General features: G+C 32.8%; 1 protein-coding gene across 10 annotated transcripts in view; it reads left to right on the forward strand.

Annotated features, from left to right (window-relative positions):
* Positions 1 to 24,632, forward strand: part of COL11A1 (collagen type XI alpha 1 chain) — a 218,684-nt gene that overhangs the window by 87,811 nt on the left and 106,241 nt on the right. For all 10 annotated transcript variants that reach the window (XM_053891773.1, XM_053891770.1, XM_053891789.1 and 7 more), the window contains 16 exons: positions 127 to 189; positions 1,650 to 1,691; positions 2,661 to 2,723; positions 3,393 to 3,467; positions 5,114 to 5,197; positions 7,392 to 7,448; positions 10,985 to 11,038; positions 14,553 to 14,606; positions 14,752 to 14,805; positions 14,990 to 15,043; positions 16,473 to 16,526; positions 16,646 to 16,690; positions 17,864 to 17,917; positions 18,389 to 18,433; positions 18,687 to 18,740; positions 19,203 to 19,247. In XM_053891773.1, the coding sequence (XP_053747748.1) occupies positions 127 to 189; positions 1,650 to 1,691; positions 2,661 to 2,723; positions 3,393 to 3,467; positions 5,114 to 5,197; positions 7,392 to 7,448; positions 10,985 to 11,038; positions 14,553 to 14,606; positions 14,752 to 14,805; positions 14,990 to 15,043; positions 16,473 to 16,526; positions 16,646 to 16,690; positions 17,864 to 17,917; positions 18,389 to 18,433; positions 18,687 to 18,740; positions 19,203 to 19,247 (897 nt within the window). The remainder of the gene's footprint in view (positions 1 to 126; positions 190 to 1,649; positions 1,692 to 2,660; positions 2,724 to 3,392; positions 3,468 to 5,113; positions 5,198 to 7,391; positions 7,449 to 10,984; positions 11,039 to 14,552; positions 14,607 to 14,751; positions 14,806 to 14,989; positions 15,044 to 16,472; positions 16,527 to 16,645; positions 16,691 to 17,863; positions 17,918 to 18,388; positions 18,434 to 18,686; positions 18,741 to 19,202; positions 19,248 to 24,632) is intronic.

Raw genomic sequence — 24,632 nt, forward strand, 5'->3', positions numbered from 1 at the left:
AACATGTTTTAATAGGTTGTTTTTAAATGCACTTAGATGATTAAATTTTCTTAAAAAAAAAACCCAAAAAACCTTAAGTGGTCTTATTTACTTAAAGACAGGCTGCTTGAATTTTTCACTCAACAGATAAATGGCCACGGTGCATATGGAGAAAAAGGACAGAAAGGAGAACCAGCAGTAGTTGAACCTGTAAGTACTGTTGTGAATACATTGTAAAGGCCTTAAGTTATTATATGTTTATATAAATTAGTAAATTATTACATATATTATATATGTTTATAATATATAGCATATATATTATAAAAACTCTGATGTCCAAATATTTAAAATTTGCCACAAAGAAGTATTAGTGAGGTCATTTCTGGCAAGTAACACTTCAATCAGCCAAAAAATATAGAATATGAATTTTGGAATTTGAAAGTAACTGAAATTGTCTAGTCTAATTCTCTCATTTTACTCAACGAAGGAACCTGAGACCTAGAGAGTTTAAATAACTTTGCTGAGGTTCAAATGTTGGTGGTTGAGATATAACTAGACATTAGCTTTTCTAACTTCCTTCAATTTCTTTAACTTCGCATTATCAGAAATATATTATTTGACGTAGATACTTGTTTCATATCCAGATAACATCATGTAACAATATGAAAATATTCTTTTTAAAATCCACTTCCCGTTCTTCCATTGAAGAAAAGGTGTAATTCACTCCAAAAGTGATTTTAAAATTCATATTAATGTTCTCACTACTCAAGATATTGGTAAAAAGCAATCCTACTGGAAAGCAATTTTACTATTGTTGTCCCTAATCAGCAACTCAGGAAAACTGTTACATTAGAAGTAAAGAAAATATGCTTAACTGTTTGCCTCAAGATCATGAAAATCCATTTCAGAAATTGCAAGGACATACACATTGAAAAACTGGGTAGAAGGAAAGTTATAGGTTAAAAAGATATGGCTCTAAGGAGATTAGTGGCTATCTACTGTATTACTCCAAAATCTGATAAATCATGCCATATATTCATCAAAGAATTTTCAGATATTTTTCAGAATGAATTTGCCCTTATTACAAAAAATTACAATCATGTTTTTAAGTGATAAAATAATTTCTGGAAGTAGAATCATAAACATTGTGGAATGAGTTTTTTTATCCTGAGATAGTACTCTATTCTCTTATTTATTTAGGAGCTTATCTCATGTTTATGCCCGATTCTTTTGCTTGGACTTTTTTCCCTTTTCCCTGAATGAAAGTGCTTAGATGCCACCTAACTTCCATTCTTTGATTCAAACTGTAAATAGTTATTAAATCCTGGCTTTGTGTCAGGCATTATTCTGGGTGCCAGGGAGAAGTTGGTCAAACGTCTTTGTTTTGTCCTTCTAGGGAGAACTTAGCATATTTTCCTTTTAGTATTACTTTTCTGAATATTTATTCCTTTTCTAATTAGTTCACAGATTCTCTGAGGACAAGGGCTATGTTTCCTATCATTTTAAATTCCCTCCCTTCCCCATAGAAAACTGTTTATAATTGATTTTATATGGTAGAAATAGAGAATTTACTTTTTAAAATGCAATGATGTACTTTGTTAGAGCTGCTTAGACGAGAGGTTACAGGTTACATTTCCCTAGAAATGAATCTCTATCTTGTTTTATTATAGGGTATGCTTATTGAAGGACCACCAGGGCCTGCAGGACCTGCGGTATGTAAATGTGTTGAGATTATTTTCATCTTGATTTTTTAAATAATCAGATATAACATTTCTATTACATTATTGAATTTATATATTTTATACTAATTTGAGTATTGAATTATAGAGGCAAACATTTTTTTCAGAGGGCCTGATGGCCTTAAATTGCTTTCTGATTTGGCTATCCAAATGTTATTCTTTTGAGAGCAGTGGAATTAAATTTTGTTTAATTTCTTTTGGAGGGGGCTTCAATATCTCTGCATCCTCTAACCTCATTTTCAACTTTCTATCTGAAAGTTATGATAGTGAAAAAAAATTCTTGTTTCCATTAAAGAGGTAAAGATATATCTCAATAGATGGAGTTGAGAATTCTAAGTAGACAGTAGCAGCCTTATCTGTACTTCCAAATGGAGTGATTATCAGCTTCCATTGTCACTTCCTAGGAAGGCTCATGTTGCTCAGTGTGTCTTTATTCTCAGATAGTTGTACTGATCTGACAGAAATCTCTATCTTTTGTGGAATTAAATTTTTGTCATCTGAAATGAATATGTTATACTGATACCTTTAAATACTTTTTATCCAGAAAATGTAAAAATGCCTCCAGGCTAAATGATTTCTACATTTCAACTTTGTTATCACATTTTTGAGGTCTAATTGTCTGAATGTACCATTTGTTCATTAAGAACTGGGAACCAACTTCGACTTCAGTGACTTTGTATTGGTGTGTTCTCCTTTCCTGTATTTCCTTGGAATATTTACCTGTACCCTGAGAGCAGCTTCATAGAGGAAGAGTTAAGCTAGCTACAGAGTGGTTCCTATGTATTGTCTTTTTATAGGAAGATAAATAGGGAAATTGATTGGAAGACCAGTGTATATTTATGAAATATAAAATGAGCTTTTCTTGGATTTTGGTAGGATGAATTTGCCTGAATGATAATGAGATCAGGAATCTGACTCAGATCATGGTTTGTTTCTCTATAGGGTCTTATGGGTCCCCCAGGTCTACAAGGCCCCACTGGACCCCCTGGTGACCCTGGAGAGAGGGTAAGTGAAGGGACTCTTTATAACAAAAGAATATAACATAAATCAAAATCATTAAAATATATTCCACAAGTTAAGCATGTTATCTTTCTCATGAGAGAGGAGGAAGCCTGTGAACTCAATGTGCAACATTTTGGTTAAATTTTCTAACTATAATTTTAGAAGTGAGGATAAAGAATGTGCACTTATCTATGTTATAATTAATAAGAAAACTTTTATTTTCAATAAATTGCAATGCTGAGATAAACCTGTTACATTAGATTCAGTTATTTAATCTGAATTGAAACCCGTTTTCCACAAACTGTGATGACTATTTAGCTGGGTTCTGATAAACTGAGTTAATAAGCCTGAATTCTAATTTGAAGAGCATGTCCTGGATAACATGGTGGAATAGGCCATTTGTGTTAAGTCTGTACAAACTCTTCTTGTAAAACCCCTTCCCTTTTTTTTCTCCATCCTTGAATAGCCAATAACTTCGTGCATGATTAAAATCCTGTGAAAGTAGGGAAATGAAAAACAACCCTTTCTAGGTATACTTACTAAAAGGAGATTAACCAACAAAGGAGGGACAAATGCAAATTAGTTAATGTAGACTAATGTTATTAAAGGTTATTCTGTTTCTAATAAATTTGTTTTAATTTATTTATTAATTTTGCTGATTTACTTTCCTAGGGCCCCCCAGGACGTCCTGGCTTACCAGGGGCTGATGGTCTACCTGGTCCTCCTGGGACCATGTTAATGTTACCGGTATGTTTTCTTTTTTTAATGCTGTAAAGATGATTTAACATTTCATCATCTTATTGCTGAAAAACATTGTTGAACTGTATTACAGAGCAATTAACTAAAAACCATTGTATGTGGTAGAGATATTTGAAATCATGCAGCCTTTAGAAATTCTAGAAAATTTTATTAAAACAAAATTCTAGTAAACATCAATCTCTGTGTTAGAGCAAAGGTTTCATTATTTCATTAGGCTTTTTTTTTTTTTTTTTTTTTTTTTTTTTTGAGACAGAGAGGGCTCAAGTGAGTGAGGAGCAGAGAGAGAGGGAGAAAGAAAATCCCATGAGGGGCAGAGAAAGAGTGAGAGAGAGAGAGGAAGAGAAAGAGAAGTACGGGGCTTAAGCTCACCAGAAGTGGGGCTCCAGCTAAGTCAATGTGGGACTCGAACTCATGAACTGTGAGATCATGACCTGAGGCTGTCAGATGCTTAACCGACTGAGCCACCCAGGCTCCCTTCACTGTTTGATTAGACTTTGACAACAAAGCTTACAGGTTGCTCTTCGTATTTCCAGTCATGTGCTTTATCCTGAGTCGTATGATTACCATACATTTCATGTGATACTTAACATAATATTAATATGCTATTTATCACCATAGATACAATAGTTGATACTTTTATTTATTTATTTATTTTATTTATTTATTTATTTTTTAATAGTTGATACTTTTAAAAGAAGATATATCTGTAGGGTCATTATTCATTGCTCAAAAATTGTTTGACCATAAGATTGTTTTTTAAAATTGACCTTGTTCTCTGGGGGAAAAAGTGTGATTTATTTGTTTAAATGTAATAAAATTTCAAGTAATAATCATGTAGAGTAAGAAATTGACTCATGCTGCATTTGGAATTAAATTTAAGAAAGCTTTAGAATTTTAGAATTTTATGGAAGGATACAGGGAGGGTGAGTTTCTTATTATAATTATTTGAGAAACAGTAAACAAATGAGTATATCTCAAGGAAGATTTCCTCCGTGTTCATACAGATTCTAGAAGTTTTGCTCAACAAAATAACAATTGATCTATAAACACCAATGAACTGAACACACTTGGACTTTTTACATATGAGTGAATAGAAATGGGTAGCATTTGTGCAGGTAAAATATATGGTGACTTATTCCAGATTTTTCAAAGATTATGGAATATAAAATTGGAAGTCTTGGGGCACCTGGGTGGTTCAGTCAGTTAAGCATCGACTTTGGCTCAGGTCATGATCTCAGGGTTGGTGTGTTCGACCCCCCGCATCAGGCTCTGTGCTGACAACTCAGAGCCTGGAGCCTGCTTCAGATTCTGTGTCTCCCTCTTTCTCTGCCCCTCCCCTGCACACACTCTGTGTCTCTCTCTTTCTCAAAAATAAATAAACATTAAAATGAATGAATGAATGAATGAGTGAATGAATGAAAATTGGAAGTCTCTTTTCTATAAATGGTAAAACATGGTCTAGGGAACTTGTGATATGGGCAGGAGAACCCCCCAAAAAATCTAGGTATCTTGATTCATAATAAAGTTATCTTGTACTTTTATAAAACCACACCATTTTCAGTAAGCAGTTTTTTATATAGTAATTAAGGCACCTATTTGAAAATGGCTAATTTTGAGCTTCTTTATTTTCTTAGTTTCGTTATGGTGGCGATGGTTCCAAAGGACCAACCATCTCTGCTCAGGAAGCTCAGGCACAGGCGATTCTTCAGCAGGCTCGGGTAAGAAGGAATAAACATGTATTCCTATAAACTGATATATGTCAGATTGTGTGTGTATGCACATGTGTGCATGCTTGTGTGTGTGTGTGTGTGTGTGTGTGTGTGTGTGTCTGCACCTGGAGGATGCTACTATTATAAACAAAACACTTCTGAAAAGTGCATTGAATTTTAGCTATAAAAATTGCTAAGATTATATCTATTTTTCCAGTGGGAATATTTTCTTTAATTGAATACTAAAATTAAATGATTGACCCTGGCAGCATTGCCATATATAATTCTGGCAATAACACACAAACAATAACACACATTTTTCTAAAATTTTTTCAGAGTACTGATGGATTTATACCTAGCACTTTTTCACATACAGTTTTTCTCTGCTAAGACAGAATTTGATGATTAAAAAAAAGTAAGAGAAGAAGGTTTGAAATAATTTTTTCCTCCTAATCTCCTAAATTATTCAGGATATCCTGAACAAGCCAGCAAATTAAGTTTTTTAAGCATTATCATATAGGGAAGAATCCTTCAAATATGTATTTAAGTTCTAATTGTTATAATCTATAGTGTTTTTGCAAAATCCATTTAGTTTATAGATCCTTCATTAGCTGAAAGCTTCCACTGTCTCTATCTTATACAGATTTTATACATGAGGAAATCTTATCTTATACATGTCTTATACATAAGGAAATTTAAATAGTGGACGAGGAAAGAGTTGAAAGTCATATAATACTTTTATTTGTAGTAGGGGTTTTGGTTTTTTTAAGGAAAAAGGAAATAAATGGCTCACATTTGGTATGGATACAATTACCCACTTTCTAAGTGCTATAAATCATTTCTGTGATAACTTTGTATAAGTTTATGAATATATAAAATTTATCATTTGTGTATTTTATACACATATAGTTTTATTGTGTATGTGTATAAAATATCTGAAAACATAAGTGAAGGTTGCAATTCACTCTCATATTTATTTATATATTTACTAAATCTATTAATCTGCAAAGATTCCATTATTTGATTATATCCTGTATAAAGACAGAAAACTTTAAGTGTTTTTTGACCTTGGCATAACACATCCCTAAAAATATTTAAAATAATTTGCTAATGATTCCTACAATTCATCTTATAATTTATATTACTTTCAACAAACTTAAGGTAATTATTTGAGCTTAAATGTTTTATGAGGCCATTAAATTCCTCCTTTTATTAGTCCTTTTATCCTACTTGTAAATAGGTAGCAAGCATTATAATTCCCATTTTTCAGATATTTAATCTCAAGGATTAAGAAGTATATTGTCAAAAATCTCATGGTGAGTCAGTAGTGGAACCTTGGAGATCCTAATGTTTTTATCTTGTGCACTTTTCTAATATGATTTTACATATTGTTTCTATTACAGTATTATTTTTGATATCTGTTTTGATAATCTAAATATTCATCTTTTGGAATCACTAATATTCAAAAATAGCTCACCATACTAATTTAACATCTATTAAATATTTATCCTTTGTACTCCACTTGTTCCAGCTTTTCAAATATGCTAATTTCACATTTCTAATATTCAGTATCAATAGTGCATGTGATCAATCTATCATGCCTATGATTATACAAAATGAATGTGTTTTTCTTCTATATTATCAATTAAACGACATAGGAAGGATGGGTGGGATGGGGGTTAAATTTGAGATTTGTTAAAAAGAAGTGTATGAGCATATTTTCTGATCAATTTTGCTTGCTATCTGGCTTTAATTGTCAATAGTTTTTCCTAAATATTGCTAGAAACTTTTTATTTCAAGCACCTCAAATTGTTCATCTCTAAAAGGATTTTCGATGATAATTGTGCCAACATGTTTAAGAGAAGTCTATATGTTATTGTGAAGTATGCTTCAGAGTAGAAAAATTACAGAATATTAGATTTCTTGTACTGAAATCTATTTTAACTTTTATTATTGAATAAATCATAATAGTATATGGTACAAGATTGTATACAAGCTATAACAGTTGAGAGCAAATCTGCTAGATCATTTGTCATTCTAGAAGCTTGTAATTCTTCAGTTATCAGGCACTCTTTCTAGCATGTAGCTAATATACCTTTGTTTATTACCTGTTACTTACAGGTAGCTTGTGCAAATGAATATTGTGGTTTACTATTCTTGTCCAAAAAGGGCATCCCTGAGTTTGATATACTTTATTTTCTAGATTGCTCTGAGAGGTCCACCTGGCCCAATGGGTCTAACTGGAAGACCGGGTCCTGTGGTAGGTTACTCAATAAGATAATGTGTGTTTAAATTTACATAGTAGTATTTCCTTGTGCAACTTTGGCCAAGCATTGTTCATATTTCTAGCTGATAAAAATAGGATATGCATATCTACCTATGCTTGATTTTGTTCCTCTTTTTAAAGTCTATTTCAATTTAGTCCTCAGTAAGTTTTGATAAAAAAAAGTTTCAATGAAGAATTTTCAAATCAAATAAATACAGTGAAAAAAACAATTGAGTCACGTGTCTATTAATTTTTGAAGTATAATTATAATTTATTTGCATAACATTCCAAGTTATTAAAATTCAGTTTTACATTAAATTATTGAGACTTGATTTTATGTTAAATAGAATTTTCATTAAAAAAGAAAAAAGTATTTGAAGTCAGTTAAATTATTCCATAATTTGGGAAGCAAGCAGGATACTTGGCTTAAACTTCAGTTTGCCTTCCCTATTCCACAAAGTACTTCAGATATTAGAGAAATTAATTTGTCTTCTGGAGACTCTTGGAAAATGACAGTGTTTTATTTTTCCATACAAGCTTGCTAACAAGCTAATATTTTCCAAGTGGTTTTTAATATAAAAAATCTTCAAATATTTTGAAACTTTTACCAAATGTTGAGCAGTGTAGCAATTCACAAAAAACACAAAGGTTCTTTTCAAGTCATGTTTTTCCTTAAGGGAAAAGAAGACTGCATGAGTCAAACCTTGCTTCTGATTGATCTTACAATTAATTAAATAAATAATTTCTCTCTTAAATATTTATTTTTCTATATAAAGAGCTATTCCTCCTGTTCTTTCATATGATTTTATATGCTTTCAGTATGTTTTATTGAAATAATGGTATTTATAGAAATTATTACTATGAACATTAAAATCTTAACATGTGATTTACTTAGTAGACACAGCAAAATAATTTTATTCAAGTTTACATCAAGTGAATAGTCTTCTAATTATTTAGTTTGTTTTACTGATCTTATTAGAGTGATAAATAGTTTTCTTCATGTATTTTATTCAAAGGTTTGTTAATGTAGTTTACATAAACTATGGTAATCTTAATTCCGTCTTAAAATTTGTACATCTTATATATTTTGAAGGGGCATACACTCAATCATATGGGCTCATGTAGAACATATGTTCTGGCAAAGTAATAAACATGGAAGATTCTATGTTACTTAACAAAGGAAGAAATGAAGTTAATACTTCATTGTTAGTGATAACTCAAATTTACGACTGAGGAAAGTCAGCAGTATGCAAATGTTTTATAAATCTGCGGCAGAAGAATTATCTATATATTTTATTTTAAAAAAAGCTCCTGGGCCCTTAACTTGAGATTCTGATGGTAAAGGTTCAGGGTTCAAAGTGACAAACTATATTTTTAATGAGTGCACCAGGCAGATTCTTACAGTCAAGCATGTTTGGGAAATACTGCCATATGTTACATAATTTAAAAATATCAGTCAAGGATCTCTAAAACTGCATTTTCCAAAGGAATTTTCCTATGTATCATCCTGACAAGCATAAGCTCAGCAGATCTGTAGAGGGTCAGGGCAGTGATGAGCAGAAGCAGTGAAAGCATTTTCATGAACAGTTCCTGTTTTCACCACCCGTTTGAGGGTCAGCCATTCCCAGTTTGTTGGCAGAAAGGAAACATTGGCAACCATGTACACATTCTTAGTGTCAAACATCGGATACAAGACTAATTAATTTTACTACCTAAGCCTTTGTTGTGGAAAGTGTTAGCTTCCTTAAATATTAAAGGTAGGTATTGAGAGAAAAACATCATATTGTTTCTTTTCAGTTTTCTCCTCTATTATCCTTTGCTCCAAAGCATCAAATCACTAGAGACTGTCAAATTCTAGAGTCTTAAAGTATTTTATATGAAAGAAACAGAGTCAGGGCGCTTGGGTGGCTCAGTCAGCTAGTCATCCGACTTCGGCTCAGGTCATGATCTCACCACTTGGGAGTTCAAGTCCCACGCTGGGCCAGATCTGTGCTGACAGCTCAGACCCTGGAGCCTGCTTCAGATTCTGTCTCTCTCTCTCTCTCTCTGCTCCTCCCCCACTCATCCTGTCTCTCTCTGTCTCTCAAAAATAAAATAAAACATTTAAAAAAAATTTTAAAAAAGAAACAGAGTCTACATCACTATATTAAGATACAAACACATGCATTCTTCCAATGAAAAATTCTTAATTCAATTGTTTTTTTCAATTGCTTTTCTAGACAAATGGAGGCTTATAAATATGCAAGAAACATAGAAAATATTGTGGTTATTTTCGAATTCTGTTACTGTCAATTATTGCATGATAATTTTTAGAGTGTTTAGACAAAGTAATTATAATTTGTTGAGTAGGTAGTCCTTATATAGAGAGAATATAATGCAATAAATTAATTAAAAACAAATTGACTATCCTATAATTGTGTTCAACTCATTGATTCATAATCTGATTTAATATAGAATCCCAGGTTTTCTCTTGAAAAAACTTAGTTGCAAGAATTCTTAATTAGGAACTTGAAGGCTATTATTCTATAATTTTTTTTAAGATTAGAATATTCCTGTTATTTGACTTTTTTGTATTTTTTAGGAGTCAGATTAATAGTTATTTTACTTTGGAGCCACCAGGAGGCTCTAGATAGCTAACATTTTCAGACTTAGCACAATTTTGATCTTTTTGTATGATGATTCAATGCACTATTATTTGAATATGTATTGATTTAAATAAATCAGAAACTTCTTAAACACCTAAAATATACTTCTTCAGTACAAAGTAACTATTATCACCACGTTTAATTTTAATGTCCTAAAGCTTTTTAGGGGAATAGACAGTCTGGTATTTATTTTTAAAACCCACAACACTTTTATAAATTGATTTTATATTTTTTCCAGTTAATGTGCTAGGTTTTTGTTGCACTTTTTGAGTTATGTATACATTTGCAAGAAGTTTTTGTCATAAGGACTTATTCTTCTGGGAAATAAACAAACCATTTTGGGAAAAAATGCTTTGACGTTATTTCAGGACAATTATAATGATGGTGGTAGCATCTGTTCTTGACATTTTATTGCTATAGAATTCAGTGTCTGAGAAATTTCTGAGTATAAAAGCAATAACATTTCACCAAGTCCTGGCTGTATAAATGGATTCAGCACATACCTGATTCAGTAAAAATGTGTTGCCTCTGTACTGCATCACAGCTTAATAATAAATAATGCCTTGTGTATTATCATAAGTACTTGATGGTACACACATTAAAGAAAATTTCAATGTGATTTCTCATGAAATTGGCTTCTGTGTAATTATGTGTAAAATGGAGACTTAAAATGCAGCTTTCACACTGAATACATTCAAAATCTGAGAAAAGATGTATTTCAATGAAAAGACTTAAAATTTTATTGTATTAATTAATAAAATTATACTAATTTGATGAAATATATGTGGAACAGTGTTTAACCATTTCATGTGAAAATGGTAGGATGAAATTGGTTAGGGAATTATTGCTCAATTAAATTATTATATCCTTACTTTTTCTCTGCAGGGGGGGCCTGGTTCATCTGGTGCCAAAGGTGAGAGTGGTGACCCAGGTCCTCAGGTAAAAAAACTAATGTATTTCACTTATCTTATTTTTGACTTCATTTTATCCAGTAGGATAATTGAAGTATCTGCCATCTGTTTTATGAGTAAAGAAATTACTTACATTACTTTTAAGTTCACATCACCTCCTTTAATTGAAAAATCCCTAGTGGCCAGTTGACTGCCAATAACTTGATTAATTTAAACAATATTAAAAGAAGATAATAAGCTGGGATGGGAAAGGCTTGATAGTAATAGGCCTTCAGAATCTTAAACTGGCTTGAGATTGTACAGAGCAGAGAATTACTGCAGTTGTACTACTTAGAGGCCCTGTCTCAAACCCACGATATTTTCTGTGGAAAGTGAACCTAGCATATACTTTCAGAAACAATATTTAACATACTTAAAAGAAGCTAACTTCAAACCTTTTGTAGAACTGAGGAAATTATGAGAATTGAAAACATCTGAGCTGAAATTTCAAAAACAGATCTTAGGTTATATTACATGATACCAAGCTAAAAGTATTATCTTTCCTTTAATGATAATAAGTAGAAATATTCAATATAAGCACATTAGGAAGTATACTCATTCTAGAAAACAGAAAAACAAAATGTGACGTTTTAAAAATACATTTATTTTTATCTTTATTTTTTAAATGTTTATTTGTTTTTGGAGGAGAGAGAGAATGTGAGCGGGGGAGGGGCAGAGAGAGTGGGAGACACAGAATCCAAAGCAGACTCCAGGCTCTGAGCTGTCAGCACAGAGCCCAGCAGGAGGCTTGAAATCAGGAGCTGTGAGATCATGACCTGAGTCAAAGTCAGATGCTTAACTGACTGAGCCACCCAGGTGCCCCCCAAATACATTTATTTTTAAATGAAAATACTTCTACTTTTTTTTTTTTTTTTACATTTGTTTATTTATTTTGGAGAGACAGAGAGAGACACAGCATGAGCAGGGGAGGGGCAGAGGGAGAAGGAAACAGAATCTGAAGCAGGCTTCAGGCTCTGAGCTGTTAGCACAGAGCCCAATGCTGAGCTTGAACTCATGAACCATGAGATCATGACCTGAGCTGAAGTAGGACACTTAACTGATTGAGTCACCTAGGTGCCCTAAATGAAAATATTTCTTGATATACTCAATAAATAGAAATTCAGATTGCGCTGAAGGAACTCTCAAGTGGCCGTCCACTAATTATTTTTCTTTTCCTTAAAATTACTTTTATTTTGGGGGACACCTGGGTGGCTCAGACGGTTGAATGTCTGACTTCAGCTCAGGTCATGATCTCACTGTTCCAAGCCCCATGTCGGGCTCTGTGCTGACAGCTCAGAGCCTGCAGTCTGCTTTGGATTCTGTGTCTCCTTCTCTTTGCCCCTCCCCAGCTTGCACTCTGTCTCTGTCTCTCAAAAATAAATAAATGTAAAAAAATCTTTTTTAATAAAATTAATTTTATTTTTAAAATATTACAAGGTGAAAATGAATTTCAACACCAGTGTATATTCATTGTAACCACTACCATAATCATCAGGAGAGAGAACGGCTCAATAACCTAAATAATTTCTTGGAGCCAACACTTAATGATCACATCTCCCTCCTCCACCCTTAATACCTCACAGTCACTGATCTTTTCTTTATTACTACACTTTTATCTTTTCAAGAATACTGTACAAATGAAATCATGCATTATGTAACCTTTGAAGACTGGCTTCTTTCATTTACCATGGTGCCTTTGAGATTCATCACAGTTGATAAGTGCATCAATAGTTCATTCTTTTTTGTTGCTGAGTGTTATTCGTTTATATGGTTACACCACAATTTGTTTTGGAATTAGAAAAAAATCAAAGAAAATTGAGAAGGATATTTGGGTCATTCAGAACATGGCAGCCTTCTATTTCATGCTTGGTTAATATTGCCAGAGGGGTATGGAAAGCATTGGAACTTAACTGAGAATTGCATAAAAATACTGAAGTGTCACTATATGAAAGTCTAGGGAGCTTAATCTTTTGCAAAATTTGTAAATTTTTCATCAAATTTACCCCTTTATAAAATAGTTGAATCTGAAAACATTTTGCATTAGTTTTTGTGGCTTTTGTGGCTTTCCTTGACTCAAGTCCAGAGAGATACAATATCAAGTGAAGAAGGATCATTTTCATTAAAAACTAAGATTTGTCCTGTTAGTATTGCCCTTTGCTTTCCAGCTGAGATATAGGGTAGAGTCATTTCACAACAATAATTTTCTTAGAAAGGTATATTCTTTTAAACTCCAATTATTAGATAACCTTAATTTCATATTTCTATAACCAACATTTTACAAGGATGATAAAAAATATTTGTAATTTCAAATGTGTGTTACATTTGCTACCACACTCATCATATGCATAGTGTTTAAATTAACTTTAAAAAGGATATAAAGGCCTATATAATGTTTACTCTAGAACTACATTTGATCTATTATTAAATGTGTAATTTTATTTTTAAAAAAAAATTTTTTTTAACGTTTATTTATTTTTGAGACAGAGAGAGACAGAGCATGAACAGGGGAGGGGCAGAGAGAGAGGGAGACACAGAATCTGAAACAGGCTCCAGGCTCTGAGCTGTCAGCACAGAGCCTGACGCAGAGCTGTCAGCACAGAGCCTGACGCGGGGCTCGAACTCACAGATGGCGAGATCATGACCTGAGCCGAAGTCGGATGCTCAACCGACTGAGCCACCCAGGCGCCCCAATGTGTAATTTTATTTTGAAAAACATGTAGATCAATCCCCACAAAAGACATTGTTTGTTGACATAACATTGTATTCTACTGCTCCAAGAAAGAAACATACTGAGAATATTTAACCTTTGATCTGAAATGACATGGTTCCAGACAATAATTTGCATTAGGGATCACCAAATCATCCTGCAGCATTTTGTAGGTGATTGAGAGAAAAATGTATCAGTCACTATGCTAAGTTGTAGGAGTATAATGGAGAAAAGACAGATGTAATCTAAAACCACCACAGCAGTTAACAATTTAATGGGAGATTCAATTATGAAAAATGGCAATTATAATCCATGTGATAAGTCAAATAAAAGAATAAATACGTAGGAGAGAATCTCCAAAAAATAAAGGGAAAGATGAAGAAAAGTGATTGGAAAGAAAAGAGAAAATAGATGGGTAGTTAAGAGTGTTTTCAAGGGAAATGTAAAAAAACTCAAGTTTTTGAGAATAAAATGAGTAGTTGAGGAATTTTTTAAATATATCACTTTAAAAAGTTAAAATATCACTTTTTATTACTTTTATTTAAATGTAATCAGCTGTCTCTAGAAATTTAACAAAATAATATGACTCTTTTTTGTGGCAAGAAGCCTTTTAGAAAAATTATTCTTTTGTCTTCTGCTTTATCTGAGCTTTTACATAAGAAATAATTTTCTTTATTTTAAAGTGATTAAGGTAAAGCTAAGAGAACATACATTTCTAAAACCATCTCTCTCAATGTGATTCAGTTTATTGATCAAAAATTCCATAAAATGAATAAATTATGATGTTTTGATATAGGGCCCTCGTGGTGTTCAAGGTCCACCTGGTCCAACGGGAAAACCTGGAAAAAGGGTATGACTGGTTTTTATTGTGTATTTTGAAGGCATCTGAAATCATCAGTTATCTTGTTTGTTGTTGTTGTTGTTGTTGTTGTTGTTGTTGTTTCTTTGTGCCAGTAGGAATCCTTTTTGCTTAGTCATGTTCTTGGCATTATCAGGGTCGTCCGGGTGCTGATGGAGGAAGAGGCATGCCCGGAGAACCTGGGGCGAAGGTCAGGAGCTCACACATTTGTATATTCAGATCTTGTATGTCAGTTCACCTCTGAAAATTTTATATTTTAAAACAGAGTTTCTTGATATCAATGAATATTTCACAATTAAATTACAGTATAGAATTAGATTTGGAATATGATGATGATGATGATGATGATGATGATGATGATGTTTATTTTACAGGGTGATCGAGGATTTGATGGACTTCCGGGTCTGCCAGGTGACAAAGGTCACAGGGTAAGATATACTATTCTGTTACTTTGCATACAGGGACAATATAGGAATGTTATGGACTATTTTAGAATCATTGGACTTTAAGAAATAAAAAATAATAATTTAAATATTTGTAAAGACAATAATTTAGTAAATTACTGCATCTACTATATACTGGAAGAAAGAGAAGTAGAATTACAATGTAGAATTACACATGTAATACCAATATGAGTTCTTTAATTATTTTTAGACATTAATCATGCAAATATAAGTTCTGGCATAATCTTTATGTACATGTATGTGGAAGATATATTTATAGAAAGACAAGAGTGGAGATTTAATTTTGCCTCTTATTTTTTGATAATCACCTTAATTTCTCTCTTATATTTTATGTGTGGACATATACTCAATAGAGTCCTCTTTAGGCAGTCTGTCATTAATATACTGGACACTGTATTTTATTATCCTAAGTTAAATGGTACCCATTGACAGAGACACCACAAGCTATTTCTTGTGATAATATGAGCTTGCAATCCAACACAAGAGCTTATAATTTGCAAAACCTAAATAAACCACCATGCTGAACAGGAATCTAGGGGATATTTTTAGTGGGAAATTAAACTACGAGGCAGTCTCTCAAAGAACAGCTTTGGACCTTCACATTTTTCTTCTTCAGAAGTTAAGAATGAAAATAAGACAAACTTTATGTAAATTAAGGAACATAAAAAGAAAAGAAAGAAACAGAAAAGAGAACATTATGGAAGCCTAGTAAGATATTTAGTGTATACCTACTATATGTCAAGAGAAATATACAGGGGCGCCTGGGTGGCTCAGTCGGTTAAGCGTCCGACTTCGGCTTAGGTCACGATCTCACGGTCCGTGAGTTCGAGCCCCGCGTCGGGCTCTGTGCTGACTGCTCAGAGCCTGGAGCCTGTTTCAGATTCTGTGTCTCCCTCTCTCTCTGACCCTCCCCCGTTCATGCTCTGTCTGTCTCTGTCTCAAAAATAAATAAATGTTAAAAAAAAAATAAAAAAAAAAGAAATATACAATATTCTTTTTTAAAAAATCCAAAATTTCTTTAGTCTTGAGTTGTACTGATTGTTATGAATTATTTTAGAAGCAGAAAAAAATAAAGTCAACCAAGTGTATCTCTGTTTAAAACAATCGTCATCAAAATAACTTTCTAAATGATTTAGTTTGTAATAATTATGTTAGGTATTTTATTTAAACCTTTTTGCTTTTAGAATTGAAGGAACTTTTTTTCTAGCATAGTAATATATAAAGTCAGTTAATGTAAAAATATGATTTATCTTTGCAGTGTCCTGAGAAGGACAAAGAAAGCATAAGTTTTTCCACCAAATGGTCTGTTATATTCAGCAGGATAGCTATAGGGTAGACTTCTGAATATTCTGCTTTATTTCATTTTCTAATCATATTTGTATTTGTTTAATAGGGTGAACGGGGTCCGCAAGGTCCTCCTGGTCCCCCTGGAGAAGATGGAATGAGGGTATATGAAACTTCATTTCTTTTAAGAAATATTTAAAATGAAAACATAAGAGAACAAAGTCTTGTTGAATTGATATATTGTCTAATTGCATTACCTCCCATTCATTTTGTCAATGACAGGGAGAAGATGGAGAAATTGGACCTAGGGGTCTTCCAGGTGAAGCTGTAAGCAACTTTCTTTCTTTTAAAATAATACCCTAGTTTGGAAAAATAGTGACCGGTGTCATACATGTATAGTCACTAATAAACTCAGGTGACTATAGAAGTCTTACCTAAGCTAACCAGGCAGTTGTTATGGGAAACCATTTTAAAAGAAAGGCACATAGAGGTCCAAGTTATAGAGAAAATCAGAGGTAACATCTTTTCAGCCAAAGAACTTACCTAGTTTTTGTTGCTGTTTCTTTGTTTTATTTTATTTTTTATATCATCAGTAGCTCCAGAATCTATATGTTTAGGATAAATGGATCTCATAACCAGAAGAAACAAAAAATTTACAAGCTTAGTATATATCATATATAAGGATGACATGTGCTAAATTATATTATTTTTTTCCACCAAATTATATAAATGAGGAAACTGAATTGGGAAGGTTTACCCAAAACTAATCAAAACACCAGACTAGAACCCAGGCCTCTTAATTTCAGTCCAAGCTTGCCACATTATAGGGCCTGTCAATGCAAAGGCATAATAGCTCAAGGGAATATGAGAGGTAATAAATTACTGTACTGATTTTTCTAAAGAAGGAAAAGAAGATAGAGGAGGGGAAAAAAGAAAAGGAGATATTGATTAATTTTAAATAATAATAATTAAAAACAATCTTCTCTCAGGAGAGTGGCTTCTATAATCTGTATATATAGTTATCCAGCTGTCTGTTTCTTTCCCTTTGTGAATATTCTCTCAAGAAGAAATATACCTAAATATGAAATGAGTGAAAATCAGGATTTTTCTATTTGTATAATTTATTTGATTGAAATATAATACTTAGTAAGATTCAGTATTGCCATTCCAATCAGAAAATGACACAAAAGTGGCATAAAATATGAAATTATTTCCTATTTAAAAATTTCCCAAGTAATTTATATGTAAATTTATAGAATCAGAGATACACAGTGTATGTGCTAAAACTCCCTGTTACCCATTCTGGCTTTTGGATCAACATGAACATGAGATATTTGTGTTATATAAAAATGGTATTTTAAACACTACTTGCCATGTGTTAATAAAAGATGTATAGATATTTTTGCTCCAAACATCGCATTAAAATGTCTTTAGAGGAGGAAGTGTACTTTGAGCGCATTCCTTATGAGGACATGCTTTTTTTTTTTTTTTTCCTTCTAGGGTCCTCGAGGTTTGCTGGGACCAAGGGGGACTCCAGGACCTACAGGGCAGCCTGTATGTATTGCTGGAAATATTCAGAATTTTCTAGGAAAAGCTTGTTGTCACTCTTTAAAGCCCAAGGCCATGACAGCTTTCAGTAGACAGCTAAGTGTTTACTGCCTTATTGTATTCTGAGACCTAATGATGCTGCCTATTGGTTACACTGATCATTCTCCACTCTACCCCTTTCTTTCTTTTCTCCTCCTTTTTGTTTATCCACTTCACTGTTTCATGTTAAATTTCCAACACACAGTACAAAATGCTGCTAGGTTGTCTCCAATGTGGACACAGAAAGGAGAATATAGACCTTACCTTTTATCTCATCTCCTCTAAATCCTAAAATGAGTTTTAGTCACCCTAGACTAGTGGGTGCCATGCTATTAGGTTAGTCTTTTGATTTTCTATTGAGGCATTTAAACTTATAAACATCCATATGTATATTATATACATATATATATATATTTTTTTTTTTTTCCTTCATTGAAGGGTATTGCAGGTGTAGACGGCCCCCCAGGACCAAAAGGAAACATGGTATGTAGATAACATCTGTAAAATAACTCATTTCTGCCATCTAGGTTCTAACAAATCACTTTTGTTGCTAAGTCTAAAAAATTTCTTACATTTTGCTAAGTCCATTAAGTTCTGCTAGCATTAATATTTTCCAAGATTTTTCAGATTCTCCATAGGGAAAACTGATTTAGGGACTGATTTTCAATTGAGAAGAAAAAAAAAAAAACTATGCGAAATAGCCCTATTAAAGACTCTTTATATTTTCCTGTGGCAGGGTCCCCAAGGGGAGCCTGGACCTCCAGGTCAGCAAGGGAATCCAGGACCTCAGGTAAGTCTAAGCCACTGCAGCTCCTTTGAGATAATGGGGTAAGATCGTATCTTTTCGTGAGAAAACTGACAGCCTCAAAAATTCTGTGTAGGGCTGAAAATGTTTACAGTGTGAAAGTAGGAAGGCAATTCTTCCCCCCCCCCCCACCTTTTTTTAAATTAAGCAAATGTGCAGAGGCCCCTTTTTTCCAAGAATAAAATGAGTCATTCAGTGTTCATGGAATGCCAGGGCGAAAGCCACACCTGCAGAAGGGTCTGAATCGGATCACATTACAATCACGCTGCCAAAAGAGTAGCTTGTGTAAAATGCCTCATAGTGTTCCAAAACTTTCTGGGAAATGTGGGGAATGTATACAGATTCTCATAACTCATTGCATGTGAAATAGAAGGTTATTTTACTTTTTTAAAAAATTCGTTCTTATGATGTGATTCCTGACATGTGAAATAAATTCTTTTAAAATAGGGTCTTCCTGGTCCACAAGGTCCAATTGGTCCTCCTGGTGAAAAAGTAAGTTACTCTGTTTGTTCTAGTAATCTGGCGACCAATTTCGGGTTGTCAACCTTAGCCAGATGCAATGCCTTGCCATCTGGTTTTGATAAGATGTTGAGATGGCTCAGCACATAAGGAAATAATCTGGAGTAAAACCTTGAGGGTACAGTGTGAGGGGAAGCCATTCATGCATCTCTGAACTATAAATGATAAAATATCACATATTTCCATTTGGATAGCTTCCAAATGTGACATTCTCAGCTATATTAATTTTAGAAATGTACTGGAATGAATGAATGCTTTCTCTTCCTTTCGGTTCTCCTTTTCTTTCTCATTATTTAAAAAATGTCATTAGATTTGCTGTGACAAAGGGTTTTTTAGGAAGATCTGATTAAGGGAAAATTGTGAAGTTATGATTCCCACCATTTTTTATGTATAAATGGCAAAGAATGTTCTTGTTAATAACTCAATGTCTGGATCAAAAAAATAATAAATCTTTGATTAAAAAGATGTTTTTCTCTGATTTCTTCTGCCAGATTCCTTAAGTAATATTCCTGTCTCCTATAGTTACAGTACAATGTTAACAGGTTCTTTTTAATGTCTTTTTCCCCTTACTTGTGTTGATTTATGTGAACATATAATTTAAAAAAAATAAACAGTTTTACTGGGGTGTAATTTCATACCATAAAATTTCACTCATTGTGAGTGTACTGGCCAATGATTTTCAGTAAATATATAGAGTTGTGCCACAATCACAATTTTAGACCATTTATACCACCCCAGAAAGAAACTTTATGTCAATATGCACTTGTGTTCTACCCACTTAGACAACCACTAGACTTAGACAACCACTAATCTGTTTTCTGTCTTTATAGATTTGTCTTTACTGGGCATTTAATGTGAATGAAATACATGAGTGAATATAAAATATGAATTTAATCATATAAATGAATATAATATGTGACCTTTGAGTCTGATTTCTTTCATTTGACTTAAAGTTTTTGAGGCTTATTATGTTGCAGCATACATCATTTTTTTTTTTGCTCCTTTTTATTGCCAAATGGTTTCCATTAATGGAATATACTCCATTTTGTTTACTTGTTCAGCAGTAATGGACTTACAAGTTGTTTAAGCTTCTTAGCTGCTATCAATAGTGCTGCTATGAATATTTGCATATAGGTCTTTGTGTGGACAAATTTTGATCTCTTTTGGGTAGATACATAGGTTACCATGGGTTATATGCTGCACGTAATGCTTAACATTTGAAGAAGCTTCCAAACCGTTGCACCATTATTTCCTTCCCATCAGCATTGTATGAAGATTCTAGTTTCCTTAGATCTTCATGAATGTTTGTTTTTCTTTTTGATTATGGTCATTCTTCTTGGAGCGAAATGGTATCTCATTGTGCTATTAATTTCCATTCCCCTAACCACTAGTGATATTGAGCATCTATTCATGTGCTTACTGGCCATTTCTCTATTTTCTTTGGTAAAATATCTTTTCACATACTTTGGTAATATTCTAATTGAGTTATTTATCCTATTATTATGTTGTGAGAATTAACATCAAATTTAAGTTGTCTTTCAAGTGCTTTTTTTCTGTGCATATTTTCTATATGGTACAGTATTAGAGCTCTTTTGGAGACTGCCCTATGTATTTAAAATGTAAAGTACCAAAGCTGATTTCACATATGTACTTTAAGACATTTCTTTTTAAAGTTTTTTTTTTGTTTTGTCTTGTATTTTGTTTTTGTTTTTGTTTTTTTTGAGACAGAGAGAGAGAGTGTGTGTGTGCATGCAAGTGGGGGAGGAGCAGAGAGAGAGAGGAAGAGTGATTATCCCAAGCAGGCTCCATGCTGTTAGCTCAGAGCCCTACATGGAGCTTGATCCCACAAACTGTGAGATCATGACCTGAGTTGAAATTGAGTCAGATGCCTAACCGACTGAGCCTCCCGGGTGTACTCAAATCTTTACTTTAGATCAGAAATTTTAATTTGGGCCTATTTTACCATACTTTAGATTAGCTCATCATGACCAGAATATATTCATAATAAATTGTACTTGAGGCATATGCCTATCAAGTTTTCTACCATGCATTGGATTACTAAGAGGAATTTGCTGTTAAGGTAGACTAGAATATCTGAATTCCCTTTGTCAAGCCAAAGGGAAAATACAAGATTTGGTTCATTGTACTTGTGGTAAGAAGAAAGCTGTCTTAAGCATTAGCTGCTTCCTTCTGTGGTCTGAATGTATCTAATTTGAGGGTTCAAAGATAGTCTCTTTTTATCAAAACAAGAAAGGAACTCAAGAACACAAGAGAAGCATGTTCTGTTTATATTGCATCTATGTTACATTTTATTTTGCATCTATATTACTTTTTTTTTTTTTTTAATGATACACTGTATTGTGTTCATTCTGGGTCAAGAGCCCTTTCTCCCAAAACTTGGTGAATAATATTTTCAGTTGGATCATGGTAGAATCTAACAGATATAACTTAACTATTGTCATATATTTTAAATTCCCAGTAACTTTTATATTTTTCCCTAAGTTATTATAGCCTGTACTTTTATTATATTTGTGATAAAATATTTGATAAAATTTTTTAGTTAACTAAATTGGATAAAACAACAGTATCCTTTATCCTGACATTTTGATAACTTATATATGCTGAATATTTCTTGTGATTTAATTTATGACGTCAGAATTTACATCACTCACATGTTAATTTCTTTACAGAAAACTAATAGTATTATATAATGTTATGAGTTAAGAATGAAATAACAAGACACAAAATAAAGATTAAAGTCAAGGACTTTGAAGACATGGATATGGATCTGGGTTCATTTATATTGAAATTCTCTCATATATTAACATTAGTTAATTTACCCATACCCATGATGATATTTCATGGAATTGAGACTTAAAATGGACGGTATATTAAAAAAACACTAATCTTTTGCTTAACATAACTCCTCATTCCATCTCTCTCTCTCTCTCTCTCTCTCTCTCTCTCTCTCTCTCTCCTTCTCTCTCTCTCTCTCTCTCTCTCAAAATAAATAAACATTTAAAAAGTAAATAAAAATAAAAGAGATGGATTTATTTTAACTTAATATTTTTCTCCAAGTTGGGGCACCTGGGTGGCTCAGTCGGTTAAGCATCTGACTTCAGCTTAGGTCATGATCTCACAGTTCATGGGTTTGAGCCCCGAGTCAGGCTCTGTGCTGACAGCTCAGAGCCTGGAGCCTGCTTCGGATTCTGTGTCTCCCTCTCTCTCTGCTCCTCCCCAACACATGCTCTGTCTCTACCTCTCAAAAATAAAGAAAACTAATAAAAAAATTTAAAAATATTTTTATCTAAGTTTTTATTTAAATTCCAGCTAGTTAACATATAGTACAATATTAGTCTCAGGTGTAGACTTTAGTGATTCATCACTTACATACAACATCCGATGCTCATCATAGCAAGTGTCCTCCTTAATACCCATAACCTGTTTAACCCATCCCCCTGCCCACCTCCCCTCCAATAATTATCAGTTTGTTCTCTATAGTTAAGAGTCTGTTTATTGGTTTGCTTCTCTTTCTCTCCCCTATGTTCATCTGTTTTGTTTTTTAAATTCCATGTGTTAGTGAAATCATATAGTATTTGTCTTTTTCTGACTGACTTATTTCACTTAGCATAATACTATCTGGTTCCATCCACATTGTTGCAAATGGCATGATTTCATTCTTTTTTATGGCTGTGTACCATTCCAGTGTGTGTGTGTGTGTGTGTGTGTGTGTGTGTGTGTGTGTTGCATCTTCTTTATCCATTCATCAGTTGATAGACACTTTGGCTGTTTCCTAACTTGGCTATTCTTGATAATGCTGCTATAAACATTAGGTTCTTACTAGATATGTTTCCTGAGTCAAGGAAAGCAAAAACAAAAATAAACTATTGGGACTTCATCAAAATGTAAAGCTTCTGCACAATGAAGGAAACAATCAACAAAACTAAAAGGCAGCCTACAGAATGAGAGAAGATATTTGCAAATGATATATCTTCTAAAGGGTTAGTGTCCAAAATATATAAATAACTTATCAAACTCAACACCTAAAAAACAAGTAATCTAGTTAAGAAATGGGCAGAAGACATGAATAGACATTTTTCAGATTTCCAGATGGCTGACAGACACATGAAAAGATGCTCAACATCACTCATTGTCAGGGGAATACAAATTAAAACTACAATAAGATATGACCTCACATCAGTCAGAATGGTTAACTCAGTTTAAAAAATCATTTTATAGTTCAAGAGTTTTAATATTTCTAGTCCATTAAATATAGCAGCAACAAAAAATCCATGTAGTCTTGTGTGTAGGTGATGGTTGTGGAGATATCGTGTCTGTTGATAAGAATAACTAATGGAATAGTTCTGCATTTGTAGTCAACATCTTGTTTTCAAGAAATAAGACAATTGTCTTGAGAGAAAAAGATAATGTATGTCACAGACAAAATACTGCCATTAAAAATACGTTGTTTTACAATGATTATTACATAATGTTAGATTACTTGACTTAAAATGACTTTTCAGAGTGGTAAACGGGATTGAAACATTTAAATCTTTTAAATGAGAGGCAGTTAACCTCAGTTATAAAATAAAAATTGTTCAATTTAAAGGATATCTTCATTTTTTTGTTATTCTATTGTAATTTAAGTTATATCTCTTATAACATTATACTGTAAATCTACATAAATGTAATGCTTTTCCTAAATACCCTTTGAGAATGAAAAAAATGCTAAATTGTGTCCACTATCTAGGCTTGCTTATATATGTTTTCCCTTTCAATTGTTTCTAAATTCTGGCTAATAACTTGACCAGTAAGCAATACTTGTTTGAACTCTGGAGACTTGATATGTTAATTATTCTCAGCAGAATGCCCATGTTCCTATCAAGAAAGAGTTTACTTTTTGCAATAGTGATTCTTACTATGTTCCAACTGTAGTAGTGGCATGTTAAAAGAGATTTGAAACCCTCTGTGGTCAAATGGAAATTAAGAGTGATGTGTTGAATAGATAGTTACTTTGTTGTTATTTGTTAGCTGCATATTAGCTTATGAACTTTGACATCAAAATATTAGATTTGTTTTTATGTCCTATGAATAACTGTCACAATATAATATATTTCTCACATATTTTAATAATTAGTTATATTTTATAAGTATTACTATGTAATTATTTCAATCAATACATACCAGTATCTTTGATAGACATGTGCATTGTTTATTTTTCAATGATATAAATCAATATATTTCTGATCTATATTGCTTTTCTTTTTATTCTCTAAGCTCTAGTTTATTGTGGTATGCAAAACCTAATTTGTTAATAAAAAAAGATACATTTGGGACTACTAAGCAGGCCAAAACTAG

Source organism: Panthera pardus, unplaced genomic scaffold (genome assembly GCF_024362965.1).
Source record: "Panthera pardus isolate Hobbes unplaced genomic scaffold, ASM2436296v1 HiC_scaffold_11, whole genome shotgun sequence".
Classification (NCBI taxonomy): domain Eukaryota; kingdom Metazoa; phylum Chordata; class Mammalia; order Carnivora; family Felidae; genus Panthera; species Panthera pardus.